At 36.5% G+C, this 23,435-nt stretch overlaps 1 protein-coding gene across 3 annotated transcripts in view; it reads right to left on the reverse strand.

Moving 5' to 3' along the window:
* Nipal2 (NIPA like domain containing 2) overlaps nt 1-23,435 on the reverse strand; it is a 79,320-nt gene that overhangs the window by 46,523 nt on the left and 9,362 nt on the right. For all 3 annotated transcript variants that reach the window (XM_074068898.1, XM_074068897.1, XM_074068896.1), the window contains exons 2-3: nt 12,222-12,290; nt 8,979-9,150 (exon numbers count right to left, since the gene is read on the reverse strand). In XM_074068898.1, coding sequence (XP_073924999.1) covers nt 8,979-9,150; nt 12,222-12,290 — 241 coding nt within the window. The remainder of the gene's footprint in view (nt 1-8,978; nt 9,151-12,221; nt 12,291-23,435) is intronic.

Below are 23,435 nucleotides of genomic sequence, written 5' to 3' on the forward strand. Positions count from 1 at the left end.
CTAATGTCCACATATGAGGGAGAACATATGATTTTTGGTCTTTTGAGCCAGGCTAACCTCACTCAGAATGATGTTCTCCAATTCCATCCATTTACCAGCGAATGGATATCTAACTTATTTCTTTTTAGTGGATTTCTGGTGTAAGAATAGTTTCCAGAAAATACAAAGTCACATCACAGATGGACCTGAAAGATACCTGTCCCTCCATCTCTGTGGTCAATTTACAAGTGAACAAGAGTGCTATGAAACCAGAGTGAGAAATGGTGAGTTATACTCATCTAGATTGCTATGAGTTGCTTCTGACAAACTCCTGTACTTATTTCTTAAAAAGCGTTTTTGTCTTCGTTCCTTATTTAATATTTTCCAACATGTTTTGGTAGGGAAAATGGGGAGGAAATGAAAGATAATTGCTGCTTAACAGCTGAACAAATGAGCAGAGAGGATACTACTTTTCTGTTCCCTGCAAATTAACTATTGCATGGGTAAGAACAATAAAAAGCATCTCCTGAATCCCTTCATCCATTTGAGAATTCAACCATCAGCCATCTTTAGGGTAAACTCCATTGTAAAGACTAGTGCTATGTTTCTATGTAGTGACAATTACTATGATCCTAAATCACAGTAACAATAGTTAGTATTGTCCTATGTCAAATACTGTTCTTTGGTAGTTCTGCTTCCTTAGTTCTTCACAATCACCTCTGAAGTAGGGACTATCTTTACTGCCATTTTACAGATTAGTGATCTGAGATATACGTTGGTTTAAACGACTCACCAGGGGCAGGCCTGAGTTGTGGCCCTGGCCTGAGCCCCTGGATCTTGTGCTCCACACCATCCTACTGCTAGCTTCCTGGGATGGTACTCAGCGAGGCTCTAGATGACATTAGAGACCAGTGGGCTTTCTTAATTAATGGAAGCACAAAAACCAATCAATGTCTAGAACTAACTGTGCTACAGTAGGTCTAGCATTTCAGTCAGAATAAGCTTAGGGACCTATTATTCACTGAGAAAGACTTTTCTGTGAGAAAAGGAAAGTGATGACAGGAAGGCTCTGTTACTGATCTCACACAGGTGGAGCCAGGCCTGGGCAGTCAGATATGCGTGTGCACTACACTTATTCTCCTCCCCCCATACAATCTCCACTGCACTCTATAGAAGCACCTGTGGTCAGTGGGTTTTGGAGATCTGGCTTATTGCATCTGCCTTTGAAGAGTCACAGTGGCATGGGCCTCTCCCTGGGCCCAGAGCCCAGCACCGATGAAAGCTGTCAGAGACCTGTGAGATTATGGAGTTCTTTGTTTCTTAGATCACCTATGAACTGACTTGTAAAACCAATGCTTGAGAAATGCTGTCAGAGGGTGAACATGTCAGGGAGGAAGAGAAAGACAGCATGACAGAGAGGAAAAAGTAAGGACAGAAACAATGGTGGTCAAGGCAGGAAAATGTGAGGAGGAAACAAGTGAAACCCCCACAATGCTGACTACAGTGCTTCTTACACATTAGTTCTGAAACGTCTCTGTGTGCACATCTGTTCAGCTGACGTATATGAAAGAAGCCGGAATCTGGTTATGTGAGACAAAATACCAAGCCTATAATCCCAGCCACCTGGGAAATGGAGATCTGGAAGACTGAAATTCAAGGCCAAGCTGGGCAAGGAAGTTAGAGAGATCCCATCTCAACTAACAAGCCTTATGTGGTGATTCACACTTGTGTAAATGCAGCTACATGAGAGGTAATGGGAGGAGGGTTCAGGCTCAAGGTCAGCTGGGGCAAAAGTGAGACTCTTATCTGAAAAATATCTAAAAGCAAAAAGGATTGGAGGCATGGCTACCACAGGCAAGGCCCAGAGTTCAAACCCTAGTACCATGAAAAAAAAAAAAAAAAGACAAAAGAGCATGTCTGACATATCCTATGTGCTGCAGTAAGGTAGGTGCAAAGGCTTACCCACACAGGATCTGTTTACTCTTCAAAAGGAGAAAAGGCATACAGTGTGCTGGTGTGAAACCAAGCATAGGGACAGGAAGCCAGGTAGAAGGAAGTACCCTTCACTTGGGTTTAAGGTCTAAACTTTTTAAGTATTTTTGATTTTAAGTATCTTTTTTTTTTTTTGAAAAGCAAAAGTCAGAAGAAAATTTTTTAAAAAAGGAAAATTCTTGTGCAAAACTGGAAGTTATTATTATTTTTTAACTCAAGGAAAGGCTAATTTCTTTCTTAAAGCTCCCAAGAATATAACAGGAGGGAAAAAGTTCAAACATAGAAAAGCGTGGACACTATTTTTCTGCCTATCCGTAGACACAGCCACCTGTTTTGAAAATACTTTCCCTTTTGCTTCCAGTTGTCTAACGTGCTGAAAGTCTTTATAAAGAATGTCAGGGTAGCAGTGCTGTTCAAGGGAAAATTCCTCTGTCACCGTTGTCCTTCACAATAACCTGAAACTCAGCCCGTAGTGCTGTGGAGATTTATTTATGAGCATTTCTTACTGTTCCAAAAGATTGTGAAGGAGGAAATGATTTGTGTTTGGGGTTGTAAATTCACTTTCTGCATCCTCTTAAATAGTCAGAGAGGGAGGTAGCTAAAAGGGTGCTGAAGTTGAAACATTAATCAGAGGTGAGGGCTCACAAAGAAAAATAGTCTACAGCCTGAAAAAAAGTCCATCTGTCAAGGCAGTGTGCTCAAGGTTTCAAAGTGGGGGAACTGGCACGGGCGGCAGGAGACTGGGGAAACAAGACACCAGACCTAAGCGGCATGGTGGGAAACAGCTTCTGGTTACTTGGGTGTGCTTCAAGTGATTCATGGTGGGGTACGTCCATTCACAGGCAGCTTCCCTGAAGGCTGTGAGGGTTAGCCCTGCTACCCTCAGCTGGGACAACTTCTGAATTCCCATCCCACCCACCTCCTTCCCCACCAAAATTGTTCCCAGGAACTAGGAGACCATGAGATAAAAAGAGAAAGTTAGCACAACATGGTACGTGTAACCCTCCCCCAGGACCTAGCTGACCTTCCTGGCACTTTCTCCTTTAGCTATTTCATGAACACTGAGCATCAAAGTATGAAACCAAAAGCACAATCTGAAGAATAACATGTTTTCAGAGCTGGAAAAACCCCACATCCCATGTTGACAACCTAATGAGATCTTTCTTATTAGCATACATTAATTGTAAAAAAAATTGTCCATTGTGACATTTTCATATTCATCACCGATATTACTTTCTTATCCCCTCCCCAACTTTTAAAAAAAATTAATGAGTTTCATCATTCTAGTTTCCTACATGCATATGAACTACCTCAGTTATATTCACCCCATACCCTATCTTTTAATCCTCCCCTCTCTTACTGGCTCCCACCCCTAAAGAGTCCCATTTTACACTCGCGTCGTTATTTTTTAAATTATTTTTTAGGCCAATTTGTCTTTCTTGATCTGCTTTATTTTGCTTAATATGATGACTGCCAGTTTCATCCATTTCCCTGCAATGACATAATTTCATTCTTCTTTATGGCTGAGTAATACTCCATTGTGTACATATACACCAAACTTTCTTTATCCATTCATGGGTTGATGAGCACCTAGTCTGATTCCATAGTTTGTCTATTGTGAGGTGCAGATATCTCTATTAAATGCTGACTTATATTCTTTTGGATATATCTGGAGAAGTGGAATAGCAGGATCATATTAAATTTCTATTTTTAATTTTTGAAGAGCCTCCATACTGATTTCCATAGTGGGTACACTGATATTCCCATCAACACTGTATCAGAGCTCCTCTCTCCCCATTGGTATTTAATTTTTAGAGCTTTTTATATATCCTGAATATTAATCCCTTGTCTGATGAATAGCTCATCTCTAATTTTATTAATTTGAATCTCCTCCCTTTTTATTTTGGTTAGTTTGGCTAAGAGTTGTGGATCTTCTTTATCTTTTCAAATTACCAACTCTTTGATTCACTGATTCTTTGTATTTTTCTTTTGTTTCCTTTTCATTAATTTCTGCCCTGATCTTTATTATTTCTTTACACCTATTGTTTTTGGATTTGGCTTGTTCTTGTTTTTCTCAGAGGTTGAGGTGCATTGTTAGGTCATTTATTTGAGATCGCTCTGATTTTTTAATGCAGGCAGCACTCACAGCTATAAACTTTCCTCTAAGCACTGCCTTTTTTGTGTCCAAAGATTTTGGTATGGTGTTTTCATTTTCATTTGATTCTAGAAATTGTATTTATTTTCTCCATTCTTTCTTCAGTGACCCATTGGTCATTCAAAAGTGACTGTTCAGTCTCCATATATTAGAGTATTTTCTGTCATTTCTTTTGTTACTGATTTCTAGATTCATTTCCTCGTGGTCTGACAAAATACAGGAAGTTACTTCAGTTTTCTTATATTTGTTAAGACTAGTTTTATGTCCTTAAACATGATCTATTTTTCAAAAAGAATTAACCTAGAAGGTAACACACACTCACAGGAAATCAATGTGAGTCAATGCCCTGTATAGCTATCCTTATCTCAACCAGCAAAACCCCTTGTTCCTTCCTATTATTGCTTATACTCTCTCTACAACAAAATTAGAGATAAGGGCAAAATAATTTCTGCTGGGTATTGAGGGGGGTGAGCGGGAGGGGGTGGAGTGGGTGGTAAGGGAGGGGGTGGGGGCAGGGGGGAGAAATGAACCAAGCCTTGTATGCACATATGAATAATAAAAGAAAACTGAAAAAAAAATACATTTAAAAAATAAAACAAAATAAAATAAAAATTGGAAAAAAAATAAATAAATAAAATAAAATGATTTGTAAAACACAAAAAAACAAAACAAAACAAAACAAAAACATGATCTATTTTGGAGAAAGTTCCATGGGCTGCTGAGTAGAATACTGCTGCTGTTGGATAGACTATTCTATCTCTCTTAATCCATTATAGTGTCATTTAATTCTGAAGTTTTTTTGTTGATCTTTGCCTGGATGACCTATCTATTGTTGAGAGTGGGGTATTAAATCACACACTATAATTGTGTTTGGGTCCATCTGTGTTTTTATGTCCAGTTGTGTTTGTTTTATGAAATTTAGAGTGATGTTTGGTACATATATGTTTATAATTGTTATAACCTGATGAATTGTTTCCCTTCTCAATATGAAGTGACCTTCTTTGTCTCTTGTCACTAATATTGGTTTGAAGTCTGCTTTGGTAGATATGAATGTAGTTACTCCTGTTTGCTTTCTGGTTCCATTTGCTTGGAAAATCTTACCCCAGCCTTTCATACGCTAATCCTGTTTGTTGTTGTCAGTAAAGTACATTTGTACATTTCTTGTAAACAACAAATGGTTGGGTCTTGTCTTTTAAATCCAATCCACTATTCTATGTCTTTTGATTGGAGAATTCAGACCATTAACATTTAGAGTTATTATTAAAATGTATGTTACTGTCATTTTGTTGTTTTTGTTTGATTCTTCCCTATTCCTCATTTGCTTTCCTACTCATCTGATGAGATTTATTCTTTCCCATATTTTCATGGCTGTGTTTATCTTCCTCTTCTTTAAGTATCTTCTGCAGCACTAGCCTAGTGGTCATGAATTGCTTTTAGCTTTTTTTTTTTAAATCATGATTTTTATTTCTCCTTCAATTATGAAGGGTACTTTTGCTGGATATAGTAATCTAGGTTGGCAGTTATTTTCTCACAGGACTTGGAAATTTATCATTGAATGACTTCATCGCTTTAAAGTTTCTGCTAAGAAATCTGCTCTTATTCTGATGGGTTTGCTTTTACTTGTGATTTGGCAAATCTCTCTTTCCTTGTTTGGATGCCTTATGTTTTAACTATAACATGACTTGGAGAGGTTCTTTTCTTGAATGCTTGGAGTCCTAACAGCCTCCTGTACCCAGATGACCATCTCTTTCTCAAGACTTGGCAAGTCTTCTGCTATTACTTTATTGAATATATTCTCTATGCCTTTAGTTTGCATCTCTTCTTTTTCTATTTCTGTAATTCATAGGTTTTATCTTTTAATGGTGTCTCAGAGGTATTGCATGTTCTTTTGTACTTCTTTTTTTTTTTTATCTTCACTTGCATGTTCTAATACATCTCCCTTGTCTTCAAGCCCTGATATTCTGTCTTTAATTTGGTCCAGTCTACTGGAGAGGCTTTCAACTGAGTTTATTTTACTTTGAGCTTTTCATTTCCAGAATTTCAGTTTGATCTTTTTTCAGATTTTTCTATATCTTCATTAAATTCCCCTTTCACGTCCTGTACTATCTTTATTTTACTCAGCTCTTTGTGTTCCCTTAGAATTCATTCAGGGATGACTTATGTCCTCTTTAAACACTTGGTCATTTTATAATCATTTTCTGAATTCTTTGTCTGAGACATCATCTACTTCACTGCCATTAGTGTTTCTTGCTGTGGAGTTGTTGAGTTTTGGAGGAGTCATATTGCCTTGTTTTTCATATTTCTTATGTTTGTGCATTGGAATTTGTACACTGGAGGCCAAGACATTGGTTGGAATTTTAATCACTTGTATTCTTTCAGTTGAAGTATTATCAGTGTTCTGGCAGGACAGTGTAGTGGCCAGGTTGAGGTGCTATTTCTTATCACTGGCCTGGGGTTATGGCTCAGAAGCTAAACATTTGCCTATGTGCTCAGGGTACAAGGCCTGATTCTCAGCCCTTCTCAGATTGAGGAAAACTAGCTGGGAGTCTCTTGTAGAAGGGTTGGTTATCTGCTTCTTGGCTGCTTTCACATAGAAGCTTCCCTTTTTTGTGTACTGGGAGTTGCTGCTGGCTGCAGGGAGCTTTATAGGTTCCTGAATGGGCAGGTTTCCTTTTGCTCCACAAGCCCCCAGTTTGTATTCCTAGAGGCAGCAAACATCCAAATGTAGAAATGCCCCCCAAATGTGTCAGAGAGTGTGAGAAGCACACAGACCACTGAGTTCTGCATGGGAAGTAAGGAAAACTGAGGGGCCAAGGCATTCTGCCTGCTTTATCTCAGGGCTTTTAGACCTTGTCTAGCAGTTCACCTTTCTGTGGTAAGGGGGCAGGGGGAAGGAGGCTGTGGAAATTATGTGATTCAAATAGCTTGGGATCAGGGTGGAAGCCAACACATATTGCCAGGAAGCAGGATCTGGAGGCCAAGTACAACGCCAGCTATGGGCTTGGTACTGTTTCCTCCAGGACCTTCAGGCAATGGGACTTGCTACTTGCTGGGGAGGGTGGGGCCTCCAACCACCACACTCTTCACTTTCCAAGCTCCCTGCTGTTTGAACTTCTCTATGGGTCTGTGTCAGACCCTCTTCCTTTCCATGGTCACCTCTTGTGGCCATCTCCCACCCAGACACTGTGGTAGAATGTCCCAAGACTCCCTGAGCCATGACTGTTCCTTGCTTTCAAGCTCCCAGAGTAGCTCAGATTTAAATCATAGGCTTTCTCTCAAGATGGCACCTTACTATAACTATCAGAGATAAGGGAGTGACATAATGTCTTTTTTCACGGAAGCTAGCCTTCTACTCTAGAGCAGTCACTGTTTCACCATATTCCCTCACTGGATTTAAAGTTTGCAGGAGGTATGGGACTTATTTTGCAGCTGGAATTACCAGTCTGTCACTAGAGCCATCTGGTTTACCTTTTGATTGTGTCTTTGGTCTCTTTGGCTTCTCCTTTATCAGGGGAGTTAGGGATGGAGTTTGAGACTGTTTTCTGTTTTTCTCTGTTGCCTTTCTGTGTCTCAGTGCTTTTCAGCTGTCTTCATACTTCTTTCATAATTCCCAATGCTATTCCTTTCTTTCTCTCTTCAGAATATAGTCTCTTCCTTGTTACCCTGACTCTTCTCATTCACAGAGCCAACCAGAAGATGCTTCTAATCTGTCATCTTGCCCTTCCTTTCCCTCTAATAAGATCTTTTATCTGTTACTAGATTGTAAGAGAAAATCTAGAATGTCCGTGAATATGTTATATGCAGCAAATAGAAATATACCCAATCTGCTCATTTTATTGGAACATTAAAAATGGTGAATGACTATATAGTTTTTGCCTCTTCAGTGTAGTATCAGTATGGGGATTTTAACTAAACAATTCTAAGGAATGAAATTAGTGTTCTTCATAGAATATTCTATCATTATATACCATGACTGTATTTTTAATGTATTTTAAGAGATTAAGAAAGGGAGGAGCCTCCAAAATAAAATGAAATTCTCTTTGAATACACATTATTTCATTTAAAGCTATCCTTAATTTATAAATATGATGTCATATTTTTGGAGAAATATTAAAACTGGGATTTGTAAGCATATGATATGCTTGATCTAGTTGTTCACAATGACTATCAAGTTGTTTCTATTTCAATGAAGTTCTTTAAAGTCACAGAAATTTAGAAACATGCTGTTCCCATAGCAGCAGATAAAGAATAAAACCAGAAGATTTTATTGATTTTTTTAAGAAGGCTTAGAGAATCTGGTCTCCCTTTTAAGCAATAATGTTTGCTCTTTTTAATAAAAGTCTTTAGCAACATCTCATTTTGCTCTTTTCTAAATGTATTTAGTAAGTCATATAAATTTTCAAAGTAGATAATTGTGCCATTACTATAAAATTGCACATTCTTATGATAATGTAGAATAACCAATATTTAATTTTTATGTCAAAGAGATGTTAAACTATGGAGTCAAGATTAGACATCAAAGGCTCTAACTACATGTAATGTCAGTTTACCATATGAATAAAATGCTTTTACATAATCCATTAGTGAAGAAAAACACAGTATAAAATTTTAAGTTACTATTAACTTATTAAGACCCAGACATTGAGAATCTGACTTTTAAATATACATGGAATAGCTACAAAATACAAGATTCAAGTTTCTTCATGGTTAATGTGGCAGCAGGACAGGAGATAATGAAATAAGAAGCATAATTCCATGTAAACATGTTGCATGGTTTTTTTTTGACAATTATCCTGACTTTTTTTTTTTTTTTTAACATTTCTATTTGTCAAAACACAGCAAAATTGCTCACCTGTAACAGACATACAGCCTAACGGTGCAATGACAGTGATGGGGGCAACTCCATAAGCTGCAAAGTTCCCTGTTTCTCCCAGAGCCATCAGTAGGATGCTACCCCACCAAAGCACACTCTTAAAGTATGGCTTTGGTTGCTCTTCTTGTGCCAACTGAAGATGAGAATATTTCTAGAAGCAAATCAGAATGTAAACAAGAAAACATTTCTACCCAAAACTTGCTTTGAAATTTCAAGTCCCATAAATTTTCACCATGATTTTTAATTTATTTGAAGATCATTATAGAGTAATTATTGTGAGTTACTATTTGTCCCAAACATATTACCATCAGAAGCAACTCATACTTATATAGCATTTTATAGTTTGCAGGGTCTTTTTATATAAGCACATTGCTTTTTTCTCGTAATGACTATGAAATATGTATCATTATTACTATTTAAAGACAAAGTGCATGTTAAGAAGTTAAGGAACTTTAGAACACTATACCAAAACAGTTCTTTTAGAATGTCAAGTAACTTCAGATATCAAAATAAACTTTAATAAAATAAAGCTAAGTTATTAAGGAGATCCCTTTTTGAAAGGGATTCAGATTTATGAGTCAAAGTACCAATCACAATTAATATAGCAGGGCAGAATGCAAGTAGCAGGGAATTGAGAGAGGCAGATTGCCTTTAATTTATATCTGGTTTGAATAATTCTTTCTATTTAAAACACATTTATAATGGACTGGGTATGTCACTCAGTGCTAGAGTGCTTGCCGAGTATGCACAAGGTCTTGGGTTTGATCCCCAGGACAGCAAAAACTAAACAAACATATTAAATTCCTAAAAAACTGGCCATTATATACAAATAAAGATAATTTCTCTATCGTTTTTATGATAACTAAGCTTACTTCCTTATAAGAATTGTGTGCAGTTCCAGATTACTTAGATTTTTTTTTTAAAAAGAAAATAATAAAAGTGCTAGAAGAAAACATGAAACATTTTTAGCAAAATTATGACTAGAGATGTATCTTAGTGGCAGAGTACTTGCCTTACATGCATAAGGCTCTGGGTTTGATCCCCAGTACTGAAAAAAAAAAATCAAAACAAAACCCACAATCAAATAAAAAACTTGGCATCAGGAAACACTTTTTTTTTTTGAACTCAGGGCTTCAAGCTTGCTAGGCTGGTGCTCTTGCTGCTTGAGCCACTCGGCCAGCCCAGGAACACTTTTCTAAGTGTAATACAAAGCATATAAGCCAGAAAAGCAAATATTTTACTGTATTTTTTTTAAAGTTCTGTATAGAAAAATATGAACAAAATTAAAGAGAAAACATTTACAAAAAGGGTTAATATCTTTAGTATGAAGGGAACTCCTACTAGTAAAAAAAGAAAGACAAAATCCAAGAGACAAAGGATATGCTTATGCATATAGATTACAAATGGGAAGAGATTCCTAACTTCATGAATAATCAAAGAAATGCAAAGAATGTGAAACAACGTAATACCATTTTCATCTATCAGAGGCTATTCTCTGCCCTCACCAATTAATGATATGTGGCATTGAGATTATGGGGAATGGCCACAGCCTGCTGTGTAAGTGTAACATGACACAACCCATGTAGACATCAACTTGGCTGGTCCTAGCAATATTTAAAATGAAAACATCCTTTGACCTCCAGAATACTCATACAAGTATTAAAATATAAATATCTTTACATAAATAGATATTAATTTTATTATTATTCATAATAGCAAAAATAACTCATATGTTCTATAATAAAGAGTGGTAATATGTGATTTAGAATATGCAGCCAAATACATGTATGCTGTTTATGCATATAAGTTGATTCAGAGAAAGATGCATAATTAGTAGTGGTTACTTCTGAGCAATGAGGGGGATTTTACTTTTGTCTTTTCCTTTCTTTGAATTATTTTTCATAAATGCTATAATTTGGGTCCCACAAAGCCCAAGTGATAAAGGTTTGGCTTCCAGCCTTTGACACAACAGGGAGGTGACAGATTCTTTAGAAGGTGGGACCCAGCTGAAGGGGAAACTGGGATCTTGGCCTCTCTCCCTCTCTCTTTCTCTCTCTCTCTCTGTTTCTCTCTCCTTCCTAGCCACCATGAGGTGAACAGGCCTCAATTGTCATGTGTTACTGCTATGATGTCCTGTGCCACCATAAGCCCAAAGCAACAGGACAAGGTAACCATGAACTGAAACCTCTAAAACAGGAGTCAAAATAAATCTTTTCCTTTATTAGTTGATTTTCTCAGGTATTTTGTCACAGTGATGAGAATCTGACTAACACAAAAAGGAAAATGGTTTATTTTTGAATTTTTTAGTAATAAATAAATTTCTTAGTAATTATTGAAAATTATATTAAGTCATTTTGAAGCAAGGACTTATATAAAATTATTATACACTGAAATATTTTGATGTTCAGGCTTATTTTGATTCAATAGTTTTAGAAACTGCATTGGTTTGATTAGATTTCAAACTGATTCATTAAATGATTTAAAATTTTGATTTAGTTCATGGTTTGGTTTTAAATTAACATTTCACTCAGGTTTTAGCTTAGCACTTCTTCCAGGTTTCTAAATTGTGTTTCAGCAAAGTTCCTATTTTATATTCTACATTCTTCCAAGACCTTGGTGTACACAGACATACTTAACAACATTTTAAAGAAAGAAAAATATATATAACTCTATAAACTGTTTCTAAAAAATTGTATCCTATCTGGGGATAAAGCTTATGAAAACAATCAAGCACTGAAAATCAAATCAAGTAGTTGATTCATCAAACATATCTTGTCTATAGTCCATGACAATGTTAGAAGCCAATGAAATCATTTAATTTCTTTTAAAATCAGAAAAAGAAAAAACATGAGTGCAATTCAGCCTGGATTATATTTGTCTTTTTTTTTTTTTTTTTGGTGGTACTGAGGGTTGAACCCAGGGCCTTGTGCTGGCTGGGGTGGGGGGTGCTTTGCCACTTGAACCATGCCCCCAGCCCTTTTTGCATTAGTTGTTTTTCTAGTAGGGTCTCACACTTTTGCCTGGACCACAATCCTCCTATTTATACCTCCCACATAGCTGGGATGACAGGTGTGAGCCACCACACCTGGCATATACTTATCGTTATACTAAATAAGTTTTCAAATATATTTTTGTCTATTTTTTTAATGAAGGAAAGAACTACAAAGGTAAAAAATGTCCCTGGATCAAACTACAGAATTAGAAAAATAAAGTTATTCTTACCTGGATATTTAGGGAAATGCTGATTACAAAGTTTCCTAAAATGGCAAGCAAAACTCCAAGAAGGTGAATCTGTAAAAGAAAATATTTTCTTTAAATAAACTTTAAAACAGTACTTGTAAGATATTTTCGTGGGAAAAAGATGAATTTCAATTGATGCATTAATTCACTTGTTCAGCTTTACTTAGCATCCATTTACCAAGGTAGGTTTCAACTATAAATACTGTTTAATTAGTATTACTTTTCCCTTTAATCTCTTCCTTTAATCAAATATTATTTTCTAGAAGTAACTCTGTCCTTTACTGAATTCTCTAGGTGTTTGTCTGTTTCATCCACTAAAACAAAGAAAATAATCACCAGGTTCTAACTTTTTCCAAGATAATTTTTTTTTGGCAGTACTAGGGCTTGAACTCAAGATATATACCTTGAGCCACTATACCAGCCCTTTTTTGTGGTGTGTTTTTTGAAATAGGGTCTCGAGAACTATTTACCTGGGCTGACTTCGAACCACGATCCTCCTCATCTCTGCCTCCTGAGTAGCTACGATTATAGGCGTGAGCCACCAGCACCTGGCTCTACACTAAGATAATTCTTATTTATCCTTTCTATCCATTTTCTTTTCTCTTAATGCATGCTGAAGGATTGTGTTATGAAAGAAAAATTAGTGAATTTAAAGGAAAATCTGAGACATACATCTGCTGTTTTCTAATTGGGTAACCGTGAACAGGTTATTTTACTTCCATAGGCTCAGTAAAAAAGAGGGGATGTTGGGTTAGATGCATCCAGAAACCTTTACTTCTAAAATTCTATGATCCCCACATTTTCCCAACACTCCACCGGTTAAGAACTCACCATGTCTCTCTGCAGTTGATTGTGTTAAATATGAAACTACCATGCCAGCTCTCACAATCTGCCCTGACCGTCCAATTGCTCAGAGTACACTTGATGTGTGTCCTCTGCTCAGGTACTTGGCACATGCTACCCTCATGTCAGATGGCCCACTACAATCAGATTTCACCTCCTGGCCTGCAGAGGCCTACTTCCTTGAGACCTTCTCAGACCACATCAACCTATTTTACTTTCTTAGATTCTAAATGGTAAATGTCCCTTAATTCTTCTTTGATATTGTCATATGTGATTAGGCTACACAAAGAGAAGGTAAATTCTTCGAGGCAGGAGAATCAAGTCTTAGGCTTCTATTGAGTCTTCTAAATCATCTTCTATACAAAATTAGGGGTTTAATGACTACCAGCTTGAAACGTATACAATAGTTTCAATAAGAACTATAGAGGTTTAAAAAAACATTGCCCAAGGTATTTATCATAGACAGCTCATGAATTATTTGATGATTTCAAAAGATGCATTTGCTACTCCCATCTAGGTACAAAGGTACAGTATCTTCTTTTAAGTATAAATTAGCAATGATACAAGAGCTCTTCCTTCCTTTTATTCTACAGTACATAACTTCTAGCTAACTTCACATTCCAAAGAGCTATTTGAATTTCAAATGAACATTACAATCACAAGAAATCCTTTTCAGGATGCAAAATGTCTTTGAAGTTTTTGAGCTCTATTACATGAGCTGAAGTGAAATTCAGTATTTAAAAAAATGAGGCAGAAAAGTTGAACCCTCATTTTGTAGTTGATATATAATATCCATGGTCTTTAATCAGTTAAGAATTTGCTTTTCCTAATAGAGGCACTTGGCAATAATTCTGATCACTATTCCTCATGGGGAACAACTGTATCACAATACAATGTGCTATTTCCACGCTTTCTACTTACAATCGAATGCATTTGGCAATAATCAGGAAAATAAAGAATCAAAAGAAACTTGGCATTGAATGGATCATTATGAAAATCTTCCATAACTGCAAAAGTAAATTGGTGAGTAGAAATAACTGACTTCAAAATTCAAGTTATTCACTGAATAGTTCAAATGACATCAGGCTGAGAGCTTAAAAATTGGTGGCAGTTTTTGGCAATGATTTCTTGGATATGACACCAAAAGCACATGAAATAAAGGAAAAAATAGGTAAATTGGACTTAATCAATATTAAAAACTTTTGGGTGGGCTTGGTGTGGTGGTTCATGCTAGTAATTCCAGTTACTTGGGAGGTGGAGGTAGGTGGATCATATCTGAGGCCAGGCCCAGGCAAAAACATGAGAACTTATCTGAAAAATAACTAATGCAAAAAGAGTTGGGGGCATGGCTCAAGTGGTAGAACTCCTGCCTAGGCAAGTGTGAGGTCCTTTGTTCACATCTCATTATTGCTACTCTCCCGCAAAAAAACCTTTTGCGCATCAAAGGACACTATCAACAGAGTGAAAGGGCAACCGATGTAATGGGAGAAAATATTTGCAAATCTCCTATCTGAGTGAAGACTGATGTCCAGAATACTGTATACAACAGTATATTAAAAAAAACACCCATAACTCAACAAAACAGAAAACAGGCAAAGGATTTGAAGAGATATTTCTCCAAAAAAGACAAATTAATGACCAAAAAAGCACACGAAAAGATGTTCAACATCACGAATCATTAAGGAAATGTACAACAAAGCCACAATTATATACCACTGCACACCAAGTAAGGACGCTATAATAAAAAAATCAGATAATCACATGCCTTAATGAGGATGAATATAAATCAGAATGCTCTACACTGCTGGTAGGAATGTGAAATGGTCTAACCACTTCGGAACAGTCTGGCAGTTCCTCAAAAATGTCGGTCATAGAATTAACATTTGATTCAGCATTCTACTCTTAGATATGTATCCAAGAGAAATAAAAACATATGCACACACCAAAACTTGTACAAATGTCCATAGCTGCATTATTCATAACATTCCAAAGTAGAAATGGCCAAAATTCCTATTAACTGGTAAGCAAATGAACAAAATGTGGTATAGTCATACAGTGAAAAATGATTTAGGCATAAAATAGATGAAACTTGAAAAAAAGCTTGTGTAGGTAGAAGAATTAAGTTATAAAAAAACATTATTATTATTATTATGGCTCCATTTATATGAAATGTCTAGAATAGGCAAATCTATAGAGACAGAAAGTAGTACACTATTGGTTTGCTTGGAGGTGGTGGGTAGTGTAAGGATAACAGCTAATGGGTGGGAAGTTTCTTGGAAAGGTGATAAAATATTCTAAAGCCAATTGTGATGGTACTTGCATAATTCTATGAGTATTCTAAAAACCAGTGAATTCTCACACGAAGTAAATTGTATGGTATGTGAATTACATTTCAATAAAGTTGTTACATAAAATAATTTTATGTGTATAAATTACATGTAAATATAAAATGCTCTATTTTAGTCTCTTCTTCCTCCAAGAAATAACTCATTTTTTCTAAAGTTGATATACATATATTTCTTTCATCCTTAGATTTTTATTATATTTATTTTGCTTTACTCAAATTTTCTTTTCCTATCTTCTTCATTTGGACTCCTAACTCACTAGCTTTTCTTCTTCCTCCTTATCTAGCACTATATGCAAGTACAGTTACATCTTTCCTTCTAAGTATACCCTCGTCTTCAGTGGCATGCATAGTTTTTACATGTACGATCACTGTAATTCCACTCTTATGTATTCTAATTGTCTTATTTTAGCTGAACTTCATGTTATCTAGAAATGTGTTTTTAAATAAATCACAAATGGGGCTGGCAGAGTGGCTCAAGTGATAGAGGACCTTCCTGGCAAGCATGAGGCCCTGAGTTCAAACTCCAGCGCCACCAAAAAAAAAATGTATAAATGAAAGAGATGTTGGTTATTGCATTGTTACTAACTCCTAATTTTATACAGTTGTGGTCAGAAAATATGCTGCATATATTTATGATCTAGTATGTGGTATAAGATGAAATTAATTTCATAATCTAAAAAAACTTGTGGTCAAGTTTTGTAAGTGTTCAATGTATGCTTGAAAAGAAAAGCATTTACTTGTTGAGTTACAATTATAATATCTATATATAGAGAAAGACATAGACAGATACATAACATACATTCTATCTGTGTTTTCTACATATTCTAACTACTTCTATTAATCCACTGCTCAAATCTTCAATACCCTCAGGCAATTTTGGACTGGTTCATCTAGCAAGTGCCAATGGAGCTATATTAACACTACCACAAAAAGGATTCATCCCTTTCCCCTTTCAAATCTGTTGAGTTTACATATTTTAAGACTATAGTGTTAGATATACACAAGTGCAGGATTGTATCTTCCCACTTAGTTGTTCTTTTTATCATCATGCATTGACTTAATCTCAGTAATGTTTTCCTTAACTATTTTATCTGATATTAATATAACATAATCACTTTCTTTTGGCATTTTCCTCCTCCCCCATCACTTCACTTTTAACATTTCTGTGTCATTACACTTCAAAGATTTTTTTGGTTTTTTTTGGCTGTACTGGGGTTTGAACTCAAGCTCTTGCACTTGCTAGGTAGGTGCTCTTCCACTTTAGCCACTCCACCAGTTCTTTTTACTTTAGTGTTTTTCAAATAGGGCCTTGCAATTTTTCCCCAGGATGGCCTGGACTCTAGTCTTCCCATTTATACCTCCCACATAGCTGGAATGATGGGCGCTTGCCACCATGCTCAGCTTTTATTGATTGAAATGGGATCTTACAAACTTTTTGCCTAGGCTGGCTTTGAACCATGATCCTCCCAATCTCCACTTCCCAAGTGGCATGAGCCACTGTGCCTGGCTTAATTTTTTTTATTGACAGAATTATATGTATTTGTCACATAATATGTTTTGAAGTATACATATATATATATGTGTATATATATACATATATACACATATATACATATGTATATATATATACATATATACACATATATACATATGTATATATATATATACATATACATATATACATATGTATATATATATACATATACATATATATACATATGTATATGTATATATATATACATATATACTGTAGAGTTACTAAATCTAGTTAATTGACATATGCATCATATGATATACTTACCATTGTGGTAAGACCACCCTACATCCACTCAGCATTTTTCAAGAATACAACATGTGGTTAGCAATAGCCACCTTGTTGTACAACAGATCTCTTGAACTTATTCCTCCCTTTGACCAGCATTTCCTCACCCACTCCAGCCCCTGGTAACCGCCACCGTGTCATTGTGTCATTGTGTTTTAGCTGGGTCTCTTTACACAGAAAATAACTAGATAAAAAAAATTCAGACTGTCAAATGGGAAGTTTAGTCCATTTGCATTTATTGTGACTTTCAATATATTTTAATTTATTTCTGCTGTCATTTGGGGGTTTTGTAGCTATCTTCCCTTTTCTTTGCTTCCCAATGTTTCCTTACCTACATCCTGTGAGAAGTGTCTGATTTTTCTTTATTTTCTTTTCCTCCTTCTCTTCTGATTATGGATTTGTTATTTCTACTCTGTTAGCGATTACTGTCACATTTAAAAAATTTTTTTCATCTTCAAATAATTATGAATTCATATTAGGCTGGAAAATATTACACAAGTAGGTCCCATGCTAGATCTTATGTGAATAATTTGATCCTCCATCAGTTATAGGTGTACTCATTTTTGTCTGTGTATTACCACCACAACTAAGATATTCATCAGACCCATCACCATATCCCTCTCTCTTCCCCATCCCTCACCACAGCAACCACTAATCTGTTTTCCATTTCTGTATTATTTCACAAATATTACTAAATGAAATCATGAAGTATGTATACTTTTGAAATTGGCTTTTTTCCTCACTCAGCATAATTACCTTAAGGTTCCTCCAGTGATGCTGTGTCAACAGTTCATTCCTTCTAATTGCTGAGTAGTATTCCATGGTGTGAATGTATCAGTTTGTTTGACGATGTACTCACTGAATGACATGTGTGTAGTTTCCAGTTTAGGGTGGTTATAAATAAAGCTGCCATGAACATTCATGTACAAATGCTGCATGAAAGTAAGTCTTAATTTCTCTGGGATAAGTGCCCAAAAAATGTAATTGCAGGGCTATATGGTAAGTCCATTTTTAGTTCTGAAAGGAACTGCCAGACTATTTTCCAGAGTGGCTATGCAATTTTATGTTCCCATGCACAATACACGGGTGATCCAGTTTCTCCACAAATTTATCATGCATTCTTGACAAAATTTCTAAAATCAATATTCCCATTCTCCTTAGCATTTTGAACACTTTCATTTGCTTTAACTACCATCTCCTCTCTCCTACTTTACATGTTGTTGACTATTATGTTAGCATATTGACTAGTTCTGCCTGGTTTTTATTTATTTATTTTTAATTTTTATTTTATTCATATGTGCATACAATGTTTGGTCATTTCTCCCCCCTTCCCCCTCACACCCTCCCTTACCCCCCCACACCCCCTCCCTTACCCCTGCTTACCCCTCGCTACCCGGCAGAAACTATTCTGCCCTTATCTCTAATTTTGTTGAAGAGAGAGTATAAGCAATAATAGGAAGGAACAAGGGTTTTTGCTAGTTGAGATGAGGGTAGCTATACAGGGCATTGACTCACATTGATTTCCTGTGCGTGGGTGTTACCTTCTAAGTTAATTCTTCTTGAACTAACCTTTTCTCTAGTTTCTGGTCCCCTTTTCCTATTGGCCTCAGTTGCTTTTAAGGTATCTGCTTTAGTTTCTCTGCGTTAAGGGCAACAACAAATGCTAGCTAATTTTTTAGGTGTCTTACCTATTCTCACCCCTCCCTTGTGTGCTCTCACTTTTATCATGTGCTCAAAGTCCAATCCCCTTGTGTTTGCCCTTGATCTAATGCCCGCAGATGAGGGAGAACATACGATTTTTGGTCTTTTGGGCCAGTCTGCCTGGTTTTTATATCTTCAAATTAGTAACTGTTAATTTTTTAAATAAAATTTGTTTTTTTAGAGCAATTTTAGACTCACAGAAAAACTGAGTAGAACACATGGAGATTTCCCACATACTTCTCCTCCCCTCAACACACATGCACAGCCTCCCCCATTACCAACATCCCTCCCCATCAAAGGTACGCTTATTACATTTTACATTTCATGAACCCACACTGACACAGCACCATCACCCAAAGTCACAGTTGATATTAGGATTTCTCCTGGTTCCTTATATTCTGTGGGTTTTGGCAAACGTATAATGACTTGTATTCACTACTACAGAATCATCTAGGGTGGTTTCACTGCCCTAAAATCCCATGCTCTGCCTTTTTACTCCCCCAACCCCTGACAACCACTGACTTTTACTATATCCTGTTTCCCCTACTCCAGAATATCAGAATATCATATAGATGGAATCAGACAGCATGTAGCCTTTTCAGATTGACTTCTTTCTCTTAGTAATAAGCATTTAAGGTTCCTCTGCATCTTTTATGCCTTGGTAGAATTTTTTTTTTTAGCACTGGATAAATTTCTATTGTCTGTATATACCAGAGTTTATTTATGCATTTACCTACTGAAGGACACCCTAGTTGCTTCTGAGTTTAGGGCAATTGTGAATAAAGCTTATTGGTTGAGATGTTATCTCACTAATATTTTGTCCAGGCTAACCTTGACCTTCAATCCTTCTGATTTCTGTCTCACAAGTAATGGGATTATAGGTAGGTACCACCATGCCTAGTCCTAAACTCTCAGTTTCTGTAAGAGCAAAAGTTTGTTCCAGATTTCAGATTTCAACAATTAAGAGGGCCCATGAATATGAAATTGAGGCTGTATACTGACTTTCTTGCTAATTTTTAATTTCCTGCAAATTTACATTATACTAAAAGAATTAGAAATATATAGGGACAAATCAGGAATCAGAAAGAGCTTCCTGATAAAAATAAGTAAAACTAGTGCATTTTATTGTTTTTCTGAGATTTTCTCTAATTATTAAAGGCTGATTGCATCCCCTTAATTCACTTAATATATACTTGTGAATGGAAGTGATACACTAAGTCCCACAGCAAAGAATTTATCTAGCATGAGGTTCAAAATATCAGTACTGACAAGTACTAAGATGTTTTCATTTTATTTGAAATAACAATCTTCTATCCTACATTTTTTGGGGGCCAGAACTTTCTTTAGATATTTCACACTGTCCTGCCTTATTGTGTTATTGACCTGTAATCCATGAGTGGGGCAGTTTGGCCAGATGGAAACAAGATATAACACAGAAATGTGTGAAATTGGTAATAGTCTGTCCCAGTTCTGGCTTTGAACTCACCCATATTCCTGGCTCTGCCTTCAAAACATAAGAATCAGAGCACCAATACACTAGTACTTGGCTCAAAGGAATCACAGATTCAGAGCGGATTTTGAACATAGTAATGTTTACTTTCAACTCAGGAATGGAATAATGCCATCTCCTGTTCTAGACAGTGAAAACATGCCTGACATGGAAATCACACATCTAATGTCTAGTGTAAGCAATATGGCAAGTTGAGTGATTTAGGTCAATGAATCACCACACGAATGACCTTAACAATCTGTACAGTGAGGATAAATGTCTGGGAAATGAGCTGAATGCTCATTCTAACCCAAAGTAAATCCTTAGGAATGAGCTGGGGTTGTTTTGGATTTGAACTAATGAACAGGTAGACACATAGCCCAGCTCCAAAATGATTAGATAGGGAAAAGAGAAACCCAAAGTCTTAGAAATATATCCACAAGTACTAGGGGAAAAGACTTACATTGTGTGCCTCTGACTTTCAAATTATAGTCTATGGCTGTATCTGTACCTATATATAGGGAAAACTAACAGACATTTCCTATTTTAACAATTAATGAATCTCTAGGTGAAGGATATACAGTGTTTATTGTACTACCTTTATATAGGTGTGAGAAATTTCAAAATAAGAAACAGAAAACCTGCTTTTCAGACTCAATGAAATAAAAGAGAATATGGATTCACTTAAAGACAGAGTTAAAAGGGAAGATGATAACAAGAAAAGAAATAAGAAGGAAGCTGGCAGAACCAAGAAAAGCTGTCGAGGAATAAAAATAAAACCATTGTGCAACTTAAAACCACATGCAGACACTGCTTGAGAAAAACATACAGCGTGGAGGAAAAGGAAATGAAATGAAATGATCAAAGAATATGGTAGTATGGGAGATAGACAGCTCAAGGAAGCTCACATCAGATGTGATTCATCTAGTCGTGCATCTATTCAAGAGTTATTCAACAACTGCTAAGTATTAGGTCCTATGTGAGGAATTAAGGATGCCAAGTACCCTCAGGAAGCTCAGAGAAAGCACAGAAAGCAAGCAATAACAAGCAGACCACAGCCCATCAACTCTGTGAAAGAGGCATGATCCATGGAACCTGCAGGAATAGAGGGCAGAGAGCAAATGCACCCAGGACCTTTGTGTGCCATGGCTCTGCAAGTGGGTTAAGGCATGGACTCTACACTAGACAATAGGCCCAGATTTGCCTTTTACAAGAGTCATCTTTCCTGCTGTGTTGTGTTGGTCAGTTTTCTATCACTGTGCCAAGTATCTAACAAAATTTAAAAGGAGCAAAGGCTAATTTTGGCCTCATGTTTTTCAGTCCATGGTCAGTTGGCTTCTTTGCTCTGGGCTGTGGCAGCACCGTAGGTCATAGCAGGACCATGTGGAGGAAGAGGCCTGCTCATTTCATGGAGGCTGGGAAGCAAAGAAAGAGAAAGAAGAGGGACCAGGGTTCTTGGATCCTTGTCAAGGACACACTCCTAAATAACTTAAGTTCCTTCCACTAGGCCCCACCTCGGAAAGGCCCCACCACCTATCAGTAGGGCCACAGACTTTTAACACACAGGCCTTTGTGGGCATTCAGAGATCCAAGTTACAGCAAGTGTGGAGGACAGATGGCAGGGAGGGGGTCCAGGGAACAGAAAGACCAACTAGGAGACTGCTTCAGGAGTTAAGACAGGAAATAAGAGAGATGAGGATAATTAATTACAACAACGTCATTAAGAAGTACTGTTCACAACAGTAAACATGGGCAATAACCCGAAATACGACAATGCATTATAGATTACTGGATTTGTAATATTTTTACTGCTAATCTCCTTCATTCTTTTAGATAATTGAGTTGTCTGCAACACTAATCCAGATTGAAAAAAAAGAAAGAAAAATTTTAGCCAGGAATAGATTTTTAATTTGTTCTCTTGGCTATTACATGCTATAAGGTTATTGTATTCCTCTCCTGAGAAAGTGTCATGACATTGTATCCAAATCTGGTGATTAAAAGCCCACAGGAAAGGTCAGGGTTATGTAACACTGCAGATCCTGGCTATTCTACAAGCTGCACCACGCCAGTTTCTAATCAACCTTAAAACCCAGGCAGAAAAACCCAACATATTGCCTTCCCATACAATTGAGAATTATTACATTCTGTCTTCTACTAGGAACATATTTACTTACATAATTGTACATTCCTCACTTTTAAAAACCGAACTCCACTAAGAATAAGCATTAGTTTTACTAAGAAGTCACCATGTTTTTTGCTTCTGAGAAATGTATCAATAGGATAAAAATATTGGAAATGGAGAACATTTAATAACACATGCTTGGGGGCTTTTAACACTTTGTTAAAAGGAGAACAACAATAGTCAAGAAAAGGGAAGATTTAAGTTAAGGAAGTCTTAAACTTGCTTCTATTACAAACAATCCTGCATAACTTAGGAAAAGGGATCTTTGAAACAAGGACATACTGAACACAAAGAATGATATTGTTTATATCCAGATCAACATAGGTCCTATAACCTTCTTATTCTGTAAGAATATATTTATAATCATACTTTTTAAAACCTATAATTCTTTGGTTTTTTTAAGCTGGGAATATGTTTTTTTAAAATCATATAGTTGTACTGGGGCACATTACAACATTTACAAAAGTGCTTATAATGTATCTTAATTAAATACACCCCCCTCCAACATTCTCTTTTATCTCTCCTCCCCCCCCACTTTTAAAAGTTTCAACAGGTCCCATTTTTCCCATTTTCATACATAGTATTTCCAGCATATTCACCCCCTTCCCTACAAAACCCTGATTAATTCTTTGTTTCCAGAGAAGCAACTAATAGGCTTCCTTTTGCAGGCCAAACCCAGGCTTTGGGATGAGGCTGTACCTAAAGCTGAATGCTGTGAGCTTACTCACTTGCAAGGCTTTCCTCCACACCTGTTTGGGTTTCCAGAGTACACACCCTTTGGGGAATGAAGTCTGTAGTGAAGTCCAATGGCA

Source organism: Castor canadensis, chromosome 3 (genome assembly GCF_047511655.1).
Source record: "Castor canadensis chromosome 3, mCasCan1.hap1v2, whole genome shotgun sequence".
Lineage (NCBI taxonomy): Eukaryota > Metazoa > Chordata > Mammalia > Rodentia > Castoridae > Castor > Castor canadensis.